Below are 24,343 nucleotides of genomic sequence, written 5' to 3' on the forward strand. Positions count from 1 at the left end.
TTCAAAAGCTGCATGCTAAAAATATCGAAAGCAAACACCACCAAGTACTATTTCTATTTATTGTCATTTGTATTAAGATAATAAGCCCTAACTAAATGTATCACCCTGACCAAAAATACTACATACTATACGACATACTGAACCCTCGTTTTGTGTTCGTGCCTAGAAGGTCTTCGTCACGCTACTCAAATCAACATGCTCCTCACTCACTCACACCAACACACACACCAACACCGACACACACACACACACGATCGCAACACCTGACCATGCATCTTATCAATATTTACATATAACTATGGACACTTTGGATCGAGTGTGTTATACAATTTGCGCTATAAATTTATGGTAAAACGTCAAGGCAAATGCAAGTCGTACAGTAGTCAATAGCTAACAAGGCCTGTTCGTATTGTACATTATCATTAGTAATTGGTAATTGCTATTGGTATTTGGTAATTGGCTTTGCCAAATTATACACAATGTTATATTTAGGCTTATGAAATTGATACTCTAGCTAAACGCGTTCGAAAAACACAATAATTGTATATTTAAAATGTGTTAAAGTTGTCGCCATAAATATGCAATTTGTAACAATTCAACTTGACATACTTTTTGAAAAAGATTCTCAATTTTTTGGGCGACTTTTGTATAAGGAATTTGTTGTCTGAATATTCGCAATTATAATTATAGTTTTTGGCTATAGAATTTATCTTCATGCTTATGATATTTATACTCTTAAGTGATTGAAATTAAAATATTTATATATTTTATATGCAGCCATTCAACTAAACATACTTTTTGAAAAAGATTCTTATTTTTTTGAGTAATTTTTATATAAGGAATTTGTTGTCTGAATATTCAGAATAATAATTAAAGTTTGTGGCTAAAGAATTTATGTTTAGGCTAATGAAATTTATACTCTTAAGTGATTGAAATTACAATATTTATATAGTTTAAATGTAACAATTCAACTTGACATACTTTATGAAAAATATTCTAAATGTTTTGTGTCAATTTTCTATAAGGAATTTGTTGCCAGAATTTTGAACATTATTTTTAAAACTTGTATACAAAGAATTTTTCTTTAGGTTTACGAAATGAATACTGTTGTTTGAATTATTCAAAAAATTGATAAATGTATATTTAAAATTAGTTAAAGCTGTAGTCTTATAATAAGTTGACACACTTCATGAAAAAGAATCTTAATTTTTAGAATGATTTTTCTATGTGAAATCAGTTGATAGAATTTCATCATTATAATTAGAGATTTATTCGAAGTATTCATTCATAAGCATGCAAAGAGCTGAATCATAGTCAGACTATATTTTCGAAATTTTTGGGGTTCATTAATTATTTGTCCAAATATTTCCGCTGCTTAAAACTGTAAATCGTCAACAGTTCGTTCCCATTTTTTCTTTAGCTAGCATTGAATGAAATTTCCAAGTCTCATAAGGCGCTTACAAAAGTTAAACTAGTTAAGTTGGAGATACATATGGGAGTAGCAAAAGAAACAAAATAAATTGTTCCATCTCAAAAAAAGAGAAATGGGCCTTGTCATTTCACAACATTTCCGCTAACAGAGAGAACTACTATGATCTCTAGGTACTTCTCTCTTCCTTCCTGCCGCCTCGCTTTCGTATCGAAACTGGGAGAAGCAATAATAGAACATGACTTGGAGCTGCGTTTTACGCACATTTAAATGGTATTAACAATTATTCGGCCTAATGTCGATACAAGAATGGAAATTTGTTGCTATCTCTTCTAGGCCATTCTCTGGCTGTGTTGTGTATTTATTGTGTGATTATTATTTATTTTTATATGATTACCGTCTGGCGGCTGACGTCTCCCCATTCCTCTTCTCTAGCTCTCTCTGTTTCTCTCTGTGTTTCTCACTCTTGCTCTCTCGCTTCTGCTCTTGCACTGTCTTGGCTACTGTATGCCGGCTTTTTGTTCGTGTTTTGTAGCTTAAATGGTCAAAAACATCAGGTAGATGACTTGTAATTATAATGCTCCTCTACGAGTATGTGCCGACTTTGTGGCTAGTGTCGAGCCGAGGAATTTAATGCGACGAAGACGACGCGTCGTTTGTAGATGTAGTTGCCATATCAATTGGTACACTCAGAGAAATTTCGAGGTAACTTTGGCAAGGGAAGCTATGTAAATCTTATTCAGAAGTCGCCTTCATAAAGTTTTATTATTATGTTTTACTTTTCGTACTTAATTAATTAATTCTGTAGTCATAAATATTAAATTTGGAACTAATCATTAATAACTTGACTTTAAAAGAGTATTTAAAGAGTTATTTTTCTTACGAATTTTATTTATTTGAAGTCTTTTTCGAAAGTATTTTTTTAGAAGAACTTTGATTACTTTTGAAGGGAATTTGAATAGATTATTTGAAGTAAAGATCTTTTAAAAATGTTTGTAATTCTTTAGTTGAATATCTTCTTTAAAGCTGTTTCCAAAATCTATAGTGAAATAAACACCTTGAAGATATTTCTACTTATTATATATTGCTTAAAGTTGTTGGCTAAATTTATGATGAAATAGCACTACGAAGATATTAGCTATTAAACGAAATCCTCTGTTAAAGAGTTTTCAGTTTCATCGCTACAACTTTGACTAAAATATAAAATATTTAACCTTTAATTTCTGTCAGTGTATTTTAAAAAGAATATGTATGCTATTCGTGTAGTTGTTATTGCTTTTCTTTTTAGGTAGTCTAACGATTATGTATATTCAGTTCAATTGCCTTGCTTCACAGCTACCTTTTAAATAGTTTCTCGACAGTCCCAAAAAAAATCCCCACAACCCACCACAGCACCGCCACCGCCACCCCTTCAATTGCTCCGATAAGCTAAACAAAAGTAGCAATGATTAGGCATTTTCTGATTATAATTTACTGACAAGTCATGCCGATGTCGTTGTCGTTGTTGTGGTTGTCGATGTTGTTGCTGTTGGTGTTGTTACCGTTTGTTGTCATTGTCCAGGTGAAAATATAAAATATGTGTGTGCGACTTATAGGCGGAAAGACACACGCACTGAAATTGAACTAATTAAAATGACAAAAAGTCGACTGAGATGATTAACTGAAGCTCTTGCCCAATGGCCAGCTTCAGTCTCAGCTTCACATGTCCATCAAAACATTGTGATGAGTGTGCATAAATTGCAGTTTTTCGGTATTTAAATACCCTGTAATTGAAGTAAGTAGTTGAGAGAGTGCGTAAAATAAATGAAAAAGTATTAGAATAACGTTTAAAATACTTATATGAAAGTTATGTCAAAGTATAGAGTATTTAATAGTCGTTCAGTCAGTTCTAAAATGTTTAGCAAAGCTGCAAATATGATTAGAGGTTATGGAAAGGTGACTTTGAGGACTTTGCATTTATAATTATTGTTGTTGAACTATAAATTAATGCTAATTAATCGACATATTTTTTGGAATTTTCAGGTAGCTGCTGTGGTTGCTATCTATGTGTGTGTGTGTTTGTGTTTGTGCTGTATGCTGCTGCTGTCACGTTTAGCTGTAAACATTGATTATGCCATTGTTGCTAGCAAACTACTATCAGCAACAGCAACAGCATCGACAGCAGGTTGCCAGGGCTAGGGCCAGCATCAACGGCATGTTACTTGAATACAAAAACGCTTGCAACACAAATCAAAGCAACAGCAGCAGCAGCAACAGTAGCAGCGGCAGCAACAGCAGCGGCAGCAGCAGCCATCGTCGTCGACAGCAGCTGGTCAAAGCGGAAGCACTAACAATGTCAACGCCAACAACAACAAGCAAATACAAAATCAATAGCGATGCCACAGACAACGCTGCAGCAGCCACACTGCTCTATCATCATCATCACCACCATCATCATCATCTGCATCAGCAACAGCAGCAGCAACTTCAGCAACAACAGCAGCTGCAGCAGCAACAGCAACAACAACAACAGCAGCAACATCAACTGCAGCAGCAGCAGCAATTGCTTTTGCAGCAACAGCTGTTGCAGCAACATGTGGCCAACAGTTCGCCACTGCAACATCTGAGCAATTTGTTTGGCCAACATTTGCCTACACACAGTCTGCAACATTTGATCACCGCCGAGTATTGGCAGCAACAACAGCAACAACAACGTTGCCAGCCGCCAGCAACATCCACATTGGCAACAATTAAAAGCGAGCCAACAACTCAATCGCCCGTCCCATCGCCATCCCCATCGCCAACAACAATTACAACAGCAACAACAACAGCAACAGCGAAAACGACGACAGCAACACGCGAAAGCGCTGAGGATGATGCATCTGTGTTCAGTTTCACGCCGCAGCAACACGTCAATTTTGCCGCCTCATTAGTCGCATTACAACAAAATGATGCTGCGCCCCAGGCGACAGCAACCGCAACAGCAACAACTGCAGCAGCAGCAGCAGCAACATCGCCAACAACAGCAACGGCAAGAGCAGCAATGTCAGCAGCAACATCGCCGGCGCTAGCCACAAGCGATGCCAATGATGATGACAACAACATGCAAAGTGCTGGCGGTAAGTTTGAAGTTTCTTTTTTACTTGTTCATATTTTGATTTTTAAGAGGGGTGATTAACAAGTTTGTGTGAAATGATACAAATCATAAGTGATTTATGTAAATGAAAGTAGAAGATCCTTTTTTCCATTTGTTGTTCATATTACCTAATATTTTTTGATTGGAACTAGAAAGGAAATATGGAACAGAATATTAAATTCATATTTCCTTTCTAGTTCTAATTAGTATAAAATTTATGTTAAGGAAAGTAAGAGATGGATTTTCCACAAGTTTTTTTTCTACATTTCCTAAATTTTTTTGATGTTTTGAACTTTCTTTTAGGATAAGCGTTGATTGAAACCTGTTTTTGTTTTTATCTTAGATTATTTAATTAGGAAATTGTATCCTTACTTCTGAAAACTATCTTGAAAACATCAAACATTTCAATTTGGCTTATTTTCCTATCTAGCACTTTATTATCAACGGTTATAATAAACTTTCCGGTAATATTATTATTATACTGTCTTTCTCCCAATTGTGAATTACCCTTTTTCTCTCTTATTTCACATTTCCTTTATATTATTCTCCTTTTTAAAAATGTAAATTATTTATAAATTTCTTAATTTTTGCTTAAATATTCCGGGTTCTAATTAAACATTTACTTTAAATCTATTTTCCAACTTGATATCTTTTTTATTTTGTCCCATCCACAATTCAAATTTCTTCTGCCATTACGCTTATTGCTCTTGCTTTGCTATATTTAACATTTTCTGTAACAAATTTAACATTTAATCTAAATCTATTTTCTAACTTAATACCTTTATTATTTTGGCTCAATCTAATTTCTCCTTCCTTCGCTTATTATTCTTGGTTTACTCTATTTTCATGCTCTTTTATTTACCTTTCTTTGGTATCTTTCATTTATTTACAATTCTCTTTATTAAAACCTCAAAACTCGCGGATACAACCTTGGCTTTTATTTTATTTTTGGAATATTGCAAGCTCATTTCCATTTCCTGTCTGGTCACGCTCCTGTTTTGAGCTGCCCCCGGACAAAGTGTGTAAGTGTGTGTGTGTCTCTTTGATTTATTATTCGGTTCATTCATAAATAAAACTACCAGCTACTGCTATATAATACTATAATGCTTTTACTCTTCTCGCGCCCCTTAACCTCTCAAACTGTCTCGAACTGATTCGGACTGTGTCGTGTCATCTGCGAGTTGAACTCATTTTCATACTTATCATTAGCCTCATCAGCAGATACGATGTTGTTGTTGCTCATGTTTGCTGCCTCAGTCAAGTTGCTGCACTTCCGTCTGGAACATCATTATTATCATTCATGATTTCTGTGGCCGCCAACGCTCGCTCATCAACCAATCGTCTGCTCGACTTCTGTTTCCTCCGATTTACTGCTGCTGCTTCTTCTTCTTCTTCTTACACTTCTCACTCCCTCTACTCACAAAATTATTACTTATGTCTGCACGCAATATTTGTTGGTTTTCGGGCTATCGGAGGCCTGACCTGACATGGCATGAAACCGTCCGTCATGCATAATGTGAGCATTCTATGGCCACATTTTGAATATTTGTTGGTCTGATAAATGACTTGATTGTTGACGGACACACACACACATACAGACACACACACACACACACACAGACACACAAAAATATTAAGACTTAAATTTACATAGCACAACATGCCGCGAGGTGTTTCGGAAACCAGCTCAGGAAATGATATCATTTAAATAAATATCGCATGTTATACTTTTGCTCGTTGTCTTATATATTTTTTGCTGCTTCTCTCTATATATAGAGCGATAACAATCGGATCGCATCGCATCGCGTTATTATGTAGATTTATTCGTTAGCCTTAAGGCCGCGCATTTGCAATTCGTGTCATTTTATGAGCATTCAATCAATTAAAATTTATTCAGCTCTTATTCACGAAATCAAATGAAATCTTCGCTGCGCTGGCACGAAAAGTTCTTGAGGCAGCTTCGAATAAAATAATTTCTTAATAAAGCGCAGAATCTTAATAGCTTTATTTAGTATGCAAAACGAAGCCAAGAAAAGAAAACATTTTAATAAGAATTTTTCAAGAAATTAGAACTAAAAATATTAATTGAATATTCTTTTCCATATTTCCTTTTTAAATATTTTCTACACAGAACAGAAAAAAGTGCTAAGATCAAGAATAAAATCTTGAACCAAGCAGGTTTATTTTTAAACCAAGATCAAAATTCTACAAAAAATCTAAATTGCTCAATCTTAAATATGAAAATTTTAAAATTGAACTAAGAAGGCAACTCTGCTTACTGAGCTAACAACAACAACTCCAGAAATAAGATTCAAATTTGTAAGGAATGGAACTCCAACTATTTAAGAAACAGTAACAAAACTTTTTGTTTTCTTTTTAAGAGAGAGAGAGAGAGAGATCTTAAATGGAGATTTGCAAGCTTCTTCAATTTAGAATAAAAAACATTCTTGAAGCAAAATTTTGATCTAAAAATATGATGTGTTTAATCTTAAAACGCAAATTTAGCATAAAAATCTACATTTAAGATTTCTTTAACCTAAAAATCTTATTTCAACTTCTCTGTTTTAAAATCAAAAACATTTTGAATCAAGTTTGCGATCTACTTTTCAATCTAAAGTAATAAATTTGCAATATTAAAATATTTGCTCGCAATTTTTTGTACTTTCTCCGTATCAATCAGCCGTTTGTTAATTACAAAATTGAAACAGATAAAAGAGATATGAATTGTATTGAAGGCCTTTTGCTAATTATGCAGCTGGAGTTGGAGAGCTGAAGAAACCGCTTTGTAACTACCCGAATTGAAAAGGCGAATCATTAATAACTAACCGTAAAACTGTTATAATCACGTCAAAAGGTGTTGGCTTCGGCCCAGCCTCATGCAAAAGGTGTCAAAAGTTGCCTCCTCACCTCTTCCACAGTGCCCCTTGCTCTATAGATCGGCTCTCTAACGCAGACATCTAACAAATTGCTAGCGCTGTAAGCACGTGGATAATTGATGAGCGCCTCTGTGGCTGCCACTGCACCCAGGCAACATTGTGTGGCAACAACAGCAACAACAGCAGCAGCCGCAGCTTCAGTTGTGTTACACACACCTCTTCCATTGGCATTTAGCATAATTTCAAGTGCTCGAGTGCTGCTTTGTGCCTTGGCTCTATACCATAATTATGCCATTTGTATAGGCCTCACACTGACGGCAAACTTCAAACTAATTTGAATATAATTTCATAGAATATTACTGCTCTCCCCCCGTTGCCCTATCCATTCCCTGACTGTATTATTTATTGCTTAATCCTTGACGTTTGAGTCGAGAACTCGTGCCGTGCTCTCTTTCTCTCTCTGTCTCTTTCGTTGCTTATGCAAATTCTTTTTTAATAACTCTGGCGCACTCTTCGAACCCAGAAATGATTTGGGATTCCCCTTTACTCCTCTCCCCTTGGTCTCTCACTCTTTTGTGACTCGCTTGCCGCTGATTGCAGTCTGAGGAGTCTTGGATTCTCAAAGCTATTGTCTGATTGTCTTGCTCTGGCTGTCAGACATGAGGCTGACGCCTTTTGCTTCGTCGCTTTTATGATTTGATTATTATTAAAAATGATAAATGAAGATGAGCCCCCACGTCTCTGGAGAGTGCAGTAGCAATTTGGCATCATCAGAGCTCAAGCTGAAGCTGAAGCTTTGAGCTCTGACTGATAGGTTTCTTTAGCTACCTGAAACCGATTCTCAGTTGCGTGATGTGTAACGGATATTGTTGAATAGCTATTCTAAATGGCAAGATGTAAAGCCATAAAAAGTAGCACAAGTTAAGTTACCTAAAGAGAACGTTTAGTTCAAGCTTTATAGTCAGTTACAGCAATAAAAGAATGTAATTTAAATGCTGCTACAAAATAAAACTAATTCTACAAAGCGATCCTCAAGTAAATGATTTATATGATAAAATATTATAATAAACTCTTTAAAAATACTAAATACAAATAATTCTTTTAGTTTGAAATGCACTAGGTAAATGTTTTCATAATTTTAATTCTAAAATATGGTATATTTTGTTCCTTGTGGTATATTGTGAATATACCAAATATAGCCTGTGGTATAGTTTAGTATTTTTGTGGTCTATTAACTCGGTATATTTTAAGAATACCACCACTTCTTATATCCTTGGACATATTTTATTATTTTTGTGGTATATTAATACTGTAAATTTATAGAATTATACCACACTGCATACCCTTTGGTATATTTTAGTATTTTCAAAATACATTAATTTAGTATATCTCAAGAATAAAGAATACTTAGAATGTAGTACCATATCTATATACCAAATATAGCCTTTGGTATATTTTAGTATTTTTTGGTATATTCCTTTGGTATATTTTAAAAATTATGAATCTTTTGAATGTAGTACAGTACCATATCTATATACCTAATATAGCCTTTGGTATATTTTAGTATATTCATTTGGCATATTTTAAGAATAATGAATCTTTTGAATGTAGTACTCTATTATTATAACAAATATAGCCTTTAGAATACATTTTAGTATTTTTGTGGTATATTAATTTCAGTATATTTTGGTATTTCTGAGGTATATTCATTTGGTATATTTTTATAATAATACCGCATTGTTTTGCTTTTATTCTCACAGTCGATCACACTCGATTTTTTTATTTGTTGTTTTCAAATATTAACATTAAAAACAAACTTGCCTCAAGCAATAAACGTGAGCAAACACTATAAATATTAATTGTCACTTGACTCCGCTTGGTAGTTAGACAGTACTTAACTTTATGGCCAGTTAACTGAAACTCCCACACATAAAAATATAAAAAAAACCCGTTTGCAAATTATTTGCCAAAAAAAAAGCAAAGCAAGTTTCCCATGAGGCAGAAGTTCCCAGGCCCTGTGCCTAAGCATGCATAATTTTAATTTATTTGTAGCATAACAACAGCAAACAGCAAAAGCAACTAATAAAAGTAAAAAGCAAAGGCAAAACGTTGGGCCACAGAGAGGAAGGAATATTTATGGAAATACCTTCGGGGCGGAGCTCCCGAATTGCGAAAACGTTGATCAAATTTTGCCAGATAAGCGAGACGCAGCGCAGACGCAACTAAGAAAGGAGTCGAGGGGCAAGCAAGCAAGCAAGCAAAAAAAAACTGATGCTGATGGTTATGAGCAAAACGCTGGCATGCATATGAGCTGGAGTTGGAGTCGGGAGTTGAGGCTGTGGCTGTGGCGTTGGCATCATCAGCGGCTGCCTTACAACGTCATCAGTTTTCGAAGGCGTTGCCAAAGAGCAACCGCAACCGCAGAGGCGACTGTGGGAACTCATGTTGCATGCTGCACACATACAACACTCTCTAGCTCTCTCTTTCTCTCTAGGTCTCTCGGTCTCTCTTTTGCCATATCGTGCCGCTGAAATCTGCATTTTGCTGCTGCCTCGTTTTGCATTTGCTTTCGTTGCCTTCAGATTGGCTGTCCGTAATCTTGGCTTGAACTTGTCTGTTCTGCTCTGAGGTGCACTTGATGAATGCTGCAACTTGACGGTCGGTAGTCGTGCTTTGGTTATAAAAATTGAAGCCGCCATTAAATTCTGACAGTTGTCAGGCTTCAAGCTCAGCCTCAGCCTCAACTTAAGTAGTTGAGTTCTCCTCTGCCTCAGTGCCTGCTTAATGGCTGCTCTGTGAACTTCTTGCAACGAGGCAATTTGCAACTTGAACTGAGCTGGTAATAGTTGCTAGTCTAATGACTGCAGCGCTTTATGGCCAGTTGATGATTATGCTTTTTAAGCTAACTATAAACATCCAATTAGAAGCTAGAAAATAAAAAACCAAAAAACTGCTCAGCTTATCACCTGCACTGACTGATCAATCATTTGGCTTTAAAATTAGCCACGCAGTAGGCTATAAAGTCAATAAACCTGGCGCCCAACACTTGGCAAAAGTCTTTTGGCAATGTGTTGAAAAGTAATAAAAATGTTGGCACAATTTTATAACCGCAAAGCGAGAAAGAGTTGAGTTGAGTTGAGAAAGAAGAGGGGAACCTAAATGTTGACGACGGCGTCATGTGGTCAAGCTGTGAGGAAAGAGAAGAAGACAGAGAGAGGATTCTCTATAGCTTTAGCTTCTTGGGGGCGCCGTCTACAAAATGCTGAAGGTCAATCGGGCGCAGCTAAATGCTGTCAGGAATATTTCGAGCCCTTCTTTCATCACAGGGCTTTTGCCGACACACAAGCGGCTCCCGAAATGAAATGTTCTTGTGTATTATGAATTCGAAATTAATACCAAGAACTGTCCAAGCAATCGCCACTGAATTTTTGCCCTGAACCAAACGCACACAAAATCGAATCGCTCCCATTAATCTTTTGCTGTAGGTAAGAGGCAAATTGTTTTTGTGTTTTCGAGGGACTCCAAAAATATCCTTGATGAGAAGAAACTCAATTTGCGAGCTAACTGTAAAGCTGCTGCCTTCTTCTAACTTTGACTCTAACGCCTTTCGGAGTTAATTGTGTTCCCAGGAAACCAGCTCAGCTTCAGCTAATTTGCCTACGCGAAACCTTTCTTGACTTGACTTTCGGCTTCGTTCCCGCAAAAGTCAATTAATTTTTGCGTATACATGCTGATAATTTCAGCAAATTTTCAGACAACATATCCGCTTTGTTGAAAGCAACCCCGAAAAAGCTCAAGTTTTTGGATAATGGCGCTGCAATTTTCATACACATATGACAAGCAACAACATGGGCAATTTGAATGCCCTCTTTTGCTGTGGCTTAAATTATGATTAAGTATGATCATCTGGCGCAGCATTGTATACACACATACATGGCATAATAATAAAAAGCGGAAATGCTAATGATAGGGTTGAGGTCTCCGAAAAAAAACCAAAATATATAATAAAACATATCCTGGGCATCCTTGCTCACGTAGAGAGGCGCAACAAATTTATAGTTCTTATTTCGCGTTGTCTCTGCAGAACGTTTCTCTTTCAAATTATTATTTATGCATATAATTTCGCAGCAGCTGCCTTTTCTGTGGAAACTGCCGACGACCTTTTGGTGCTTTGTGCTGGATTTTTATGGGACGTAGGCAAATTTTCTTAAAATGAAATATCACGTCTCAACTTTATTATTGCTAATTGGTTCGACTCGTCTGCGAAGCTCACAAAAATATTAAATTGAGGCACATAACACATTGAAGGCGTCCCATGCCGCGTATGAGTTATGTTTGCAGTTACCTGGAAATGATTGCGAGAAGAGAGAGAGAGAACGAATGAGAGAGAGAGAGGGTGAGAGAGAGGAAGACCACCACAAGTCATAAGCGCCATGGCTTTTGTGGTAAATCCTTAATTCGTATAAACAAAACGTAGCACAGATTTACCATTTTTTATGGTAAACACTCGAGACTGCAACCTGCAACATGCGGCATGCGGCATGCTTCATGCGGCATGGCGACTACATGACCAATGACCATTGCCCAGCAACAACCACTGCCAGATTTAACTGCCCAAACGTGACGATGCGTTGCCATTGCCATTGCCATCAGCAACAGCAACAGCAGCAGCAACCACAGCATCGACAGCAGCAACATCAACATTGCACAAATGCATTTAATATCGCATCGCATCATCAGCTGCACCATTTCATTAGCAAATGGGCGGACTTACGTGGCCCGAAACTGAACTTTATTCCTACCCTAAAGACCATGTTAAATGCATAAATCTGCTTAGACCTGCGCTTTACAAAGCAACTGCATTAATTAACATTTATTTATGACCGCACGTCAGACTTTTTTCGACAATTGCATAAAAGTAAAGACAATAACTGACTTTTAAATTGCTGGAGAACAGAATCTAATGAAATTAAAAATTAATTATTTTAACGAATTAATTTCAAGTGCTCAACTTTAGTCAAATGGTCTTCGAAGTGCATTTCAACCCGCTAAAAATAACTAAACTACAATAACTAAAGTAGACTATTGTGTAGAAAGAATAAACAATGATTATAAAGATGATCACTAAATCAATCCTCATGGATTTCTAAAACATAACAAAAGCTATTTCTAAAACATAACAAAAGCTAAATACAAATTGTATTTAAGTACAAAAAAAAGTTTTCCGAACTATAAGTTCCATGACTTTTTCAAGCTTAAAATACAATGTAATTCTCTTATTAATAGTTCATTTTTAAAAGCGAATAGTAAAGTTTGTAGAAGTTGCTTTAACTTTTTAATACAAAAATGAAGCAAGTAAAATTATACTTTCCTTAACACAAGTCATGACAAATTGTATTTAAGAAGTTTTATAGAAATAACTACTGTTTTTGCCAATTTTTTGTAACTAATAGTTCCATGAATTTTTCAAGTTTAAATCAGATTTCTCTTAATAAAATCGTCACAATATATATACATACATTTTAAAAGCAAATTGTTAATGAATTCAAAGTAAACCGCTTCAGTTGATTTACTTTTCCTTATGAATTCAAAAATCAAATTAGAAATATTTAAAAATGATGCAAGCAACCTAACAAACAATTATATGTTCTCTATTATAAGTTGTGGATCATCAAATTTGAAGTTTTCTTAAGAATATATTTGAACAAAGTGGCTAATTTTAAAAGAGAGTTGCAAAATAATCAAAACGAAACATTTTAATTTGATTCTATGCTCATTTTTATATAAGTAAAAGACTAGCAAAGTTCATTATCAAAAAATTCATTAAAAACTTATGCAAATATCCAAAGTGAAAATGCTACTTTGTCTATTTGCTGTTATGACTCGTAAGTTTGCCACATGTTGCAAGCAGGCGGTAGTCGTTGGCAACTGGTTGTCTAACTGTGTATTTGACGTGTCCAATTTGTGTTTTATTAGCCGCAGTTTTGTGGCCAAAACTAAACAACGTGTAAATAAATTTGTGCCACAATTGGCCCACATAAACGCCACCAACAACAGCAACTGCAACAAGAGCGACAGCATATAATTGACGATGTGGCAGAGTCAAAGATGTGGCACACAGCATGTGGAGAGTGGCCATATGCAACACATAATGCTGAGCAAGAGCCACAGAGTCATGTGGCAAGGTGCATATTATTAAGCCAAAGGATTTATGACACTTGAACGCGGGCAACAGCAACAGCAACAACAAGAGCGAATTGAATGCATGAATGGGAAAATGAGGCGCAACTAAAAACAGCAACAGCAACAAGAGGTGGACCTGTGTGTTGCATGCCTCCTTCCTTGAGGAGGCGCAGCTCGAGTCTCGAGAGTCTCGCGAGTCATGGGAACTTTTTTTTGCTTCGTCGTTTCGTTCGTACGTTTCATTTAATTTGCATGGATCGTGCGGACGTCGTACGCTGAGACTGACGACTTTGAATTGCTTTGCTTTTGCTGGGCGAAGCAAGAATGGAAGAGGGAGAAGCGAGTGTACACGAGAGTACAGAGAGAGAGGACGAGCGCGATCGCGAGTCATCATCATAATCAACTGGCATGGCGGCTGCTTCAGCTTCAGCTTCAGCTTCGACTTCAGCTTCAGCTTCGACTTTGGCTGCCGTTGCTTTACGCTTTGAAAGCCTATCATTATGATTATGACGAATATTACTTTTGTATATAACTTTTACGCTGCTGCTGCCAAAGAAAAATCGGTGTAGCACCAACAACAGCAACAACAACAGCATGTTGCTGTTGCAGATTCTTTTGCATGTTGCTGTGATTGGTTTTAATTCAGAGTCGAGACTCAAACTCAACTCGATCTGCCTAACAGAAGCCTGGACGCGTATTAACGTGGCTCGCTGTTGTTGCTGTTGCTGTTGTTGTGGCTGCTGCGACCTCTGCCTCTCAATGGAGGGCGTGTTGTGGCCAGCAACAACAACCGATGCATATCTGAAATTAGTTTTGCAAAACCCTTTTTGTGCCTGGCTGCGATCTTTGCTCTTCTGCTTTGCACTAATTAGCCAAAAGATGCTCTTCAATCGAAGGTCTACCCTTCCCCCTCCCTCTTCATCTCTCTCAACTCTGTCTGCACTTAAGTTTTATTCAATGCAATAAACACAACAACTACGACAACAACGACAACAATAAACGCAAATAACTTCATAAAGTTGTAATTGTTATTTAACACTCCATTCAAGACGTCGTCGTCGTTGTTGTTCACTCCGCCGTCGCTAGATGTCGCTGCTGTTGCCGCTGGTTGCTGTTGCTGCCGGCAATTTCTGTCACGAGATCGCATGGCGCTCTCGTGTTTCTCTTGTTGCTCTGCCTGATGAATCATGAGTGTCTGCATGTTGTTGTTGCTCTTGTTGCTGTTTGTTGTCTGCGGCATAAAGAGTTATTAACTGATTTTTGCACCTGAATGGCATTGCAGACAAATGGCCAGACAATTTGAACCATTAAGCTGCTGCCGTCTTGTTAGGCAACTCTTTTTGCTTTGCCAACTCTCAAAAGAGTTGCTTCTTATCGCATTGAAATGTTATATTTGACTAGACTGAGCGGAAAATTTTAATATTTACTTTTAACACAACTCCCACATTAAACAACAATATAAAATTGTTGTAAAAAATGCAGCCTATTAAAAAAATAACTGTTAGTTTTACATATAATAAAATTAATGAATGAGGCTGAACTTGTTGTAAAAAGAGCAGCCTATTGAAAGAGTTAACTGTTAGATTTATATCTAATGAAACTAATTGCAATACGCAATAATATTTAGTGAGATAATGATTTACTATTGAATTGTCATTTACATTCTTTTTGATTTTTAAGTGTATTGTGCTCTATACAACCACTTTTGTTCCCTTCAATTATTTGTTTATAAATATGTTTACCTTTCAATAATTATATTTAGAAGACTACCTTATTATTATATGATCGACTATGTTCATATTCTAAGAACAAAAGATAAGGTTAACGACGATATTGACTTTAAATATGAAATAGCATATTCTCAGAAGAAAGTTTTAGGTAATTTTGTTTTGAGAACATACCCTCCAAGTAGAAAATATCATTCTTATGTTACCTTTAAATTACTGCAACTAAATAGAAAACCTCAATTAGATCTACGTAGAATTTTCATTTCATCCCTACATATTTTGCTCCTCTTTTACATCCTAACATTTTCTAATTGGAAAGCCAAAAAAGATCTTTGCAGATTGATCTGCTAGCGGAAAAACAACCCTTAAAATCTCACTTCTTAGTTAACACTACCCAACGCTAGGTGGCTGTTGAAGGCTAAGAGAAAAAAAAATCTTCAAATTTACCATATAAATAATTTTGCAATACAATCAATAAAAAATTTTTGATGAATACATAATATCGCAATAAAATAAATAAATAAGTTTCAACAATACAAAATTTTGCAGTGCAATAAATAAATAATTTTCAAAGGATACATAATTCTCTATTTCGAATTTTAATTTTTTTAATGGTTTCATCTCAATTCTTAAATGCAATAAATAGTTAATTTATTTTTAAAGAATAGATAATTATCAAATTCAAAATGTATTGAATATTTTTATGTTAATTTCTTAAAAATAAGAATATGAAATAAATACTCTTTTCCAATTCAAATTATAGAATATTTTTATCAATAATTCAATAAGTAATTTCTTAAAAAATAAATAACTTTCAAAATTATTAATTGATATTTTTTCTAATTAAAATTATTGAATCTTTTCATTTTCATTTTTAAAGAATAAATAATTTTTCAATTTAATATTTATATTCTTTCCAATTTATTCTTTTCCAATTCAAATTACTGAATATTTTCATTTTAATTTTTTAATGCAATAATTGAATAAGTTATCTTAATTTTTTAATGAATAAATCATTTTTTAATTTAACGTTTACTTAATCTTTTCACCCTCAGTTGGTGCTGAACATCAGAAATGAATTTGTCATATAGAGCACTAACTGTAACTTAATTCCTAGCTAATAAAAAAAGAACGTAAAGAAACTATTAACCAGCCCTTTGTTGTAAAAGCAGTCTAAGAACAGAGACCAGAGAGCAGAGAGCTAAACCTCTTTCCACTGTGGGCAATGCTCAAAAAGCACAACTAATTACAATTGACAGGCAATTGTGTCAGACTGTGGCAAGCACATTCACTCACTCACTCACTCACTCACTCACTCACACATTCAGTCATTGAGTTGGCTAAGTTGGTTGGTTGCAAGTTGCCGTCTTTGTACCGAGTGCAATTAGTTAAGCCAAAAGAGCAAAGAGAAGCCAAAAAGGAGCAGCAAGAGAAGAAAAAAAGGAGGCGATATGTGCACTATAATTAAGCATTTGCTAATTACACGACAGACGTAATGTGCGCCTAGCTGCCACATAAATTGCCACCTCCAACTGCTGCAACGTGTTGTTGCAACCCTGGCAATGACAAACTTGCCGCTGAGCCAAGCACATGCAGCACATTCTAGCCGAGGCTAATTGAGCGACCAACTGTTGAGAACTTCATTTCGATGGCGCAGCGGGAGGCCGCAAACTTGTAGATTTCTCTGCTGATTTATAGCGAAATTTGCATATGCAACATTGCTAAGCATTACTTATGCACAGCGATGCCGATTGCAATTGCAATTGCCAATTCCCCCCCTTCCATTCCCATATCGATTGGTGTCTTGCGCCGCAAGTTCGTTGCCTGAGTCTTTCGTTTTATTTCGCAGACGTTCTGGCCTGTTTGAGCGCCTAAGTGGTCGACGCCGACGACGCCGGCGGCTCAGCATTACAAGTTATTTTTGCTAGGAAAATGCGTTAATTGAACTTTCGAGACAAACTGTAATGCTGCGTGCTGCGACTGCGACTGCAACGTCGACTGCGACGTCAGCAGCGACTGAACAGTCGAGTCTCAATTACAGCCGCATGCAGCGTGTTGCAGTTATGAAACGCAGCAACGCGATACGTTGCGATCCAATGCGATCCAAAGCGATGCGACGTCAGCGGCACAAAATATTTGCGTATCTTTTGTTGTTTTTTCGGTCTGTTGTGCAACTAATTAGTGCACACTGCACCTGTTTGATGTTTTCCATACTCTAACAACTGGGTCACATTCATTTTGCTTGCTTTTTGCTACGCAAAAATGATTTTAATACATTTATATTGTAAATAATTCAATTATAAATATAAATTGTTTCATTATATGGAACATACTCAAATAGTAAGTCTGGTAATAAAAATAATCAGCTTTCATTTTCGGTAAAAAGATTTTTAATAATAACTAAAACTTTCAAAAATATGTTTTAAATGGTGATGATTAGAAATAACAAATTTTCTATAATACCTAAAAATTTTAAAAAATATGTTTAAAAAGTAAATTATAGGAACAAATTCAAAGGAGTTAAAAGTGGATTAGTCTAGCTTTGATTAACTAAGCTATAAAATGCCTTGAGTGCAACATAGTTCATGCTTATTGTACATCATATCATATAAGCCAATAAAACTAACTGATTAAACTTGTAATTCTTACAAAACATTTCATAAACATGTCCAACAATCTTCGAAATATAAAACATACTAAAAAAACTTATCCAACAATCATTGAAATCTAAAACATATTACATAAAAGTAAATTGTAGAATTTTTTAAAAAGATGGTTAATTTTAATAGTAACTCTGATGACTCGGAACTCTGCTCAAACTTTGATTCAAAAATCATAAAAATTACTTTCAAAATTATTCAATAAAATTTAAGAAACTAAGTAAAAGATATGATGCTAAGGTAAATACTAAATAATTACCATAAATTGAACTCTAAAACATATCGATGGAAATGTTCAATTTAAGTAATTGTCATTTTGATATCTACATTAGATTTAAGACCTTTGAAAATAAAATGTATAAAAAATATGTTCAAATGTTCACAGGCAATACAAGATATGATCTAATTTTAAAAAAAATTTAATATTTCTTATTCAAATATTTAATAAAATTTATAAGTTTTATACTAAAGTTTTATACTGGCTGCATTTCGTAGTGTAATAAATTTTCGGCTATGCAAATTATAAATTACATATTACTACCCAGAGAATGTATTTTGCATGCGATGCGATGCCAATGCTGATAAATATTTTTGTGTTGTTGCTGCTGCTGTTGGCTGTTGTTGTTGCTGTAGCAATTTGCAGTTGGAGCGCACAGTGTGTAATATAATTTTTACCTTTTGCTGGCATTTTTCTACAATTAATTATATGTTAATCGCACTGCATGCTAATTACCCCCCGTCGCCTGTAAGTTCCTACCTCTCGTTGTTGCTGTTGTTGTTGTAAATATCTTTTATATTATTTGTGCAGTTGTTGTTGTTGTTGTAACCCTGACTGCAAATATGCGTGCAAAAACAACAAACAGCATGAGCTGTGCATTCAATTGAAAAATTACAACTTTTGCTTTGCCTTTGCCTTTGGCTTATTTGCGTACATTTCGTGTTTGCTGCTTTTGCTGTTGTTGTTGTTGTTTCTTCACGTTGTTGTTGCTGCTCCTTGCAACCATTTTTCATCAGCCAAAAGCTTCGTTAACTGCTATTTCAATGCGTCTAATTACTAATATCGAACTATTTTTTGTGTTTTTATTGCATCGCAATGTTTTGTGTGGTAATTATAATATGAGCCAAACAACAAAAATAGTAAATATAAATAACAATTACATTAACGAGAAACAATTGCTGAAACTCGCAAATTACACACGAAAAAAGTTGCAAAGTTGTATATTATTATATTTTGATTATAGGAAGTGCTGAAAGCTATCGAATTTAAGCTTGAAATGATTGTCAAATGTCAAGTAGAGAAAATTAGAAGGAATTACTTAAAATGTCAGATTCGAATATGTAAAATTCTCTCAAATTAAAATATAATGAAGCAAAAGTTGTAGATATTCTCTAAAAATATTTATTAGAAAATTTGGGATCAACTTATTTTATATATTCAAGCTATAACAATTCTTAATGGTTCCTTGTTTAGCGACTTTCAAGTATGCAAACGAGCTGCATCTATATTTATTTTATAGTTGGAATGCAAACGAATGCGAAATAAAGTCATTTCCATAAAAGTGGCAACATTTTATAAAAGGCGACAGCAATGTCAACCAAAGCAGGCAAAACAAAGGCATACAAAAGTGCAATTGTTGTAAAAAATAATAAAAATCATGTAAGAAATCAACAATTAAGTGTGCTCAACTGTGAGATACCCGTTACCCATTTTCAATAAAACCACATTCTACAAATATACCAAATTAATATACCGAAAAAATACTAAAATATACCGAGGGATATATTTGGTATAGCAATATAGGACTACACTTAAAAAATAAACTACAGACCAAGAATATACCAATTCAATATACCGAAAAAATACTCACATATACCGGTGGATATAATTGTTATAGCAATATAGTACTACACTCGAAAATATACTACAATCTAAATATATATTAAATCAATATACCGAAAAAATACTAAAACATGCCGAGGGATATATTTAGTATATCATTATAGTACTACACTCAAAAAATATACTACAATATAAATATATACTAAATCAATATACTGAAAAAATACTAAAACATACCGAGGGCTATATTTAGTATATCGATATGTTACTACATTTATATATCAATAAAGTACTAAAATATACCGAATGCTATATTTGGTATATCGATAAAATACTAAAACATACCGAGCGATATATTTAGTATATCGATATGGTACTACATTTATATATCAATAAAATACTAAAATATACCGAATGCTATATTTGGTATATCGATATATACCAGATTGTCAGATCTACTTCTACCCTACCGGATCAAGTATGAAAAGCTAAAACAAGTCAACGAAGGTCATGTCAGGCCAGTTAACAATTTGCATGTTGTAGTTGCAATTGAAGTTCAACTGTTGCTGTTGCTGCTGATGGCGTGTCGATGACAATAACGATAACGATAACGATTATGGCAGCTGCCTGCGGTGGGTGCAGTGACATTTCTATCAAAGTCAACAATTTCAGTGTCAATTTGCTTTGTTAACCAACTCGAGCTCGAGCTCGAATTGGAAATAAACCAGGCCAGAAAACAATGCGATGATGGGCTGCGAAGCTGGAAGCAACGTAAAGAATGCAAAGAACGGGCCAAGAAGGGGGAAGAAAGGGGGATAGGAATAATCGTCTTGGCTGACAGCCAAGTTGTTGAGCCACTTTTGTTGTTGTTGTTATTGTAGTTGTTGTTGTTGCCTTTTTGGCTTTTGGGTTTTCGTTTTGACATTTGTGTCTTGTTGCCGCTTTGATTTGTGCAACTTTTGTTGCCGATTGCTTCGCATTATTATGAATGGCAACTCAAGGTAGAAAGAGACAGCGAGTGAGTGTGTGCGAAAGAGAGAGACAACTGAGAAATCATCATAACAAGCATGGACAACGCGATGGATTTGGGATCGGAGTCGATGTCGATCGTTTTGATCCTTGACTTTGATCTTTAGCTGCCACACGGTTGCCGGCAAAGTTGAAAGCAAGCATTTTTTCTGCTGTTTTGTTTTTTTTTGTTCAGCTTTTCTTCAGCTGCACGCATCAAACAGTAAAGCTAATTAAAGCTGCCGCATCAAGCTGCTATTTGCAACTGCGTCTTGCTGCATGCTGCAGCGCCTAGTAAAAATTTATGAAGTGCAACGAATTGGGGCGCGCGCTTTGCATTCGTAAATATGCAAAAGGCGGCACAGCGGGTGGGTAGGGTTGCAACTAGTAACTTGCAACGTGCAACGTGCAACAAGTGAGCCTCTTCATCGGGGAGGGGCTGCATTAAATTTATGACTCGCCCGTTGCGTGTTGCGAGTCTCGAGTGCGAAAAATGCAGCAAGTTTACAAGCGAAATTGAAAAATTGCAATTACAAACTTGCCACAAAGAGTATCGAGGGAAGCAGCTAGGCAAAAGGTTTAATGGAAATACAACAACTACAGTTAGCTACGAATTTTTTCATCGATCTTTTTCGTTTGTTGTGCTTGATGTGTGAATGCAAAGTGTAAAAATAATGAGGCGCATTTGCAAATTGAAATTACAAGCAAACGTAAATTGCAATAATTGTACTAATTGTTATTGCAATTATATTGCCGTAATTACCATGACTAATGTGGGGCAAAATGTTATGAATAATACGAATTTGCTAGACGAACAACTGCGACTGCAATCGCATTTGCAATATTTATGCCGAGAAGCCAGAGTTGAGCTTTGTATTCTTAAAGCAAATCGTTAGACTGTGGCAAAATGTGAGTGGAATTTATTCTAATTTCATTTCAATTTGCATATCACGAGGATTCGCTCCGAATAATACTCGACAGCGATGTTAAATTGATTTAATAGTAAAGCGATAGAAAATTATTCAAATTTGTGAAATACGAGTTTCGAAATTAATTTCAGAGAAATTGCGTTGAGTTCATTAGCATTTTATTACTAGTCGAAATAATAAAAATTTGTTTAATGAAAATTTGTTGTGAAATATTCGATACGAAATTAATTTCAAGATTGAATAGAGAAATTATTTTGAGTCAATCAGCATTTTTGTGTCATTTGTTTGATAATAATCCATTTCTACATAGAGAAAAAAAATCAAGACTGAAAAATCTTGATTAAACATTTACTTGATCTTAGAAGAAAACGATCTTGAAATAAGATTTTAATGTGAAAAAAACCTCAATAAAGATTTTTATGTTGAATATGCATTTTAAAATTAAAAACATCTTGTTTTATGTTTAAGATCTTGATTCAAAAATGTATAAAAATATATAGATACAATTAACGCAATATATATGTTTTTTTTTTTTTGTTTCATTTTCAACAATCTAAACTTGTCTTCTTGGTTCAATTTTGAGATATTTCCATTCTTGAAACAAAATTATAATCCTGAATTTCTAGATTTGTAGGTTTTCAATCTTAATTTAAGAATAAATTTCCTTGGTTCAATTTTGACTCAAACCTTACTTATTCAAGATTTTATTCATGATCTTAGCACTTTTTGTTTTATGTGTGCTAAATTAAATTTAAGACAATTCTTTAGGCAATGAATAAGTCGAATTTTTTAAGAAAGTTCTTTTACTCCTCATGATATTGAATATTTCCCTCAACATTAATTATCAGACAATCAATCAATTGCATTAAATATTTCCAATCTCTCTCCATAACAAAAAGAACTGCAACCTGTCAGCGTGAAATTGCACTTTCCTGCTCAAGACCTTGAAAAACACTTTCCCATGCAAATTTCGTCAATGATTTTGCATAAGATTGCCCTAAAGACTGCTAAGAACGCTGGGAAAGTGAAATTTGCCAAGGGGACCCAAAAAAACAATATCACTCTGAGGCAATCACCTGCAATCTGCAAAACTCAGGTAGAAGAAGGACGACTTTCGACTGTCGCTGAGCATTACATACACTCGACTGCTGCAGCCCAAAAGAAGAATAAGGACCTGAAACTCATTTCGCATTATCCTATTGATGAGCACTCATTATTATTATTTATTACTTTGAATATGCAGCAACATCCACCTCCAAAGTGCTTGCTGCACCTTGCTGCAAGGGACGTGGGAATGTAAACAAGTCGCTTGTCTTGCAGTTTTTCCTTTCTAAAAAGATTTTGCAGGCAAAATTTAAACGAAATTTAATTGTATTTTGGCCAAAGGCAGGCAATAAGAATGAACCAGGAAGAGAGCTACCCTTGCCTCCATATAAAAAGAAACTCCTCCAACTGTTTTGGGTCCTTTTGCTATTTCTTCTTGTTGTGCATTCACAACGAACGGATATTGAGCCAATAATTTGATTGTCTAGCGCTCAGTTGGGCAGTCGAATAATTGGGAAATTTCATTAAAAAAAAGAACGCAAAAATCGTACATCGACTTTGTCTGGCTTATTAAAATAGTAGTTGGTGAATTGACAGCTGCATCTGCTGATGAAAAAGGTTTTTCCAATTGAGTTCAGTGTGTGAAAAATATGTGAATTGAATGTTCGAAATATGCACATGGAAAACTGGATCAAAAACATAGTAAAACTATATTAATAAATGGATTCAATATAAAGTTTGAAGTCAATGGTATTTTTATGCTAATACTGTTTAGTATAATATATAATATACTAAAATAAACATATGTATATAGTATATGTATAAAGTTTATTACCAGTGGTATTTTAATACTAATACTATTTGGTATTAAATATACTATATAAATTAAATAAATAGGTTTCTTAACATTTTGGAGTACTCAGTATATTTTTTAGTATAAAAAAAATATATGTAGAATTTTGTATTTTCTCTATTTAATTTGAAAATTTTATGAACGGATTCAACTATATTAATTTTTTTCTTTCTATGATATGATATATACCATCTTTGACATTTTTAGATTCTCAGATTTTTTTTTTAAATATTTAATATGATACAAAAATTACAAAAGAAAAAAAATACATACAGATACTTAATATAGCAAGAACGAAATTCTGTATGTATTTTTTTTCTTTTGTAATTATTTTACCATATTAAATATTTAAAAAAAAAATCAAATTTTTTCTAAAATTTAACTACATTATTTTTTTTTCTTTCTACTCTTATAATTATACTTTTATTTAAAAAAAAATAATCCGATTAGTTTCTATTTTTTTTAAATTTTGTATATAAGATCTTCCTCTTTTTCCCCTTTAACGACCCTAAGCCAGACAACATATAATTATGCACTTAACACATATCTTGTCTAAGCATCTAAATTAAATTTTTGGTGTATAAAAAAGGCAAAAACAACAATAATTGCAACAACAGCCAAAGAGTGCGAAATAAAACGCGAAATATGAATTACAATGAATGTTTCTAATATTTGTTCA

At 34.6% G+C, this 24,343-nt stretch overlaps 1 protein-coding gene across 1 annotated transcript in view; it reads left to right on the forward strand.

Annotated features, from left to right (window-relative positions):
- LOC133842495 (protein nubbin) overlaps positions 1 to 24,343 on the forward strand; it is a 54,457-nt gene that overhangs the window by 6,012 nt on the left and 24,102 nt on the right. Inside the window, exon 2 of the mRNA XM_062275603.1 lies at positions 3,452 to 4,527. Within this exon, the coding sequence (XP_062131587.1) occupies positions 3,540 to 4,527 (988 nt within the window). The 5' untranslated portion in view covers positions 3,452 to 3,539. The remainder of the gene's footprint in view (positions 1 to 3,451; positions 4,528 to 24,343) is intronic.

Source organism: Drosophila sulfurigaster, chromosome 2L (assembly GCF_023558435.1).
Source record: "Drosophila sulfurigaster albostrigata strain 15112-1811.04 chromosome 2L, ASM2355843v2, whole genome shotgun sequence".
Lineage (NCBI taxonomy): Eukaryota > Metazoa > Arthropoda > Insecta > Diptera > Drosophilidae > Drosophila > Drosophila sulfurigaster.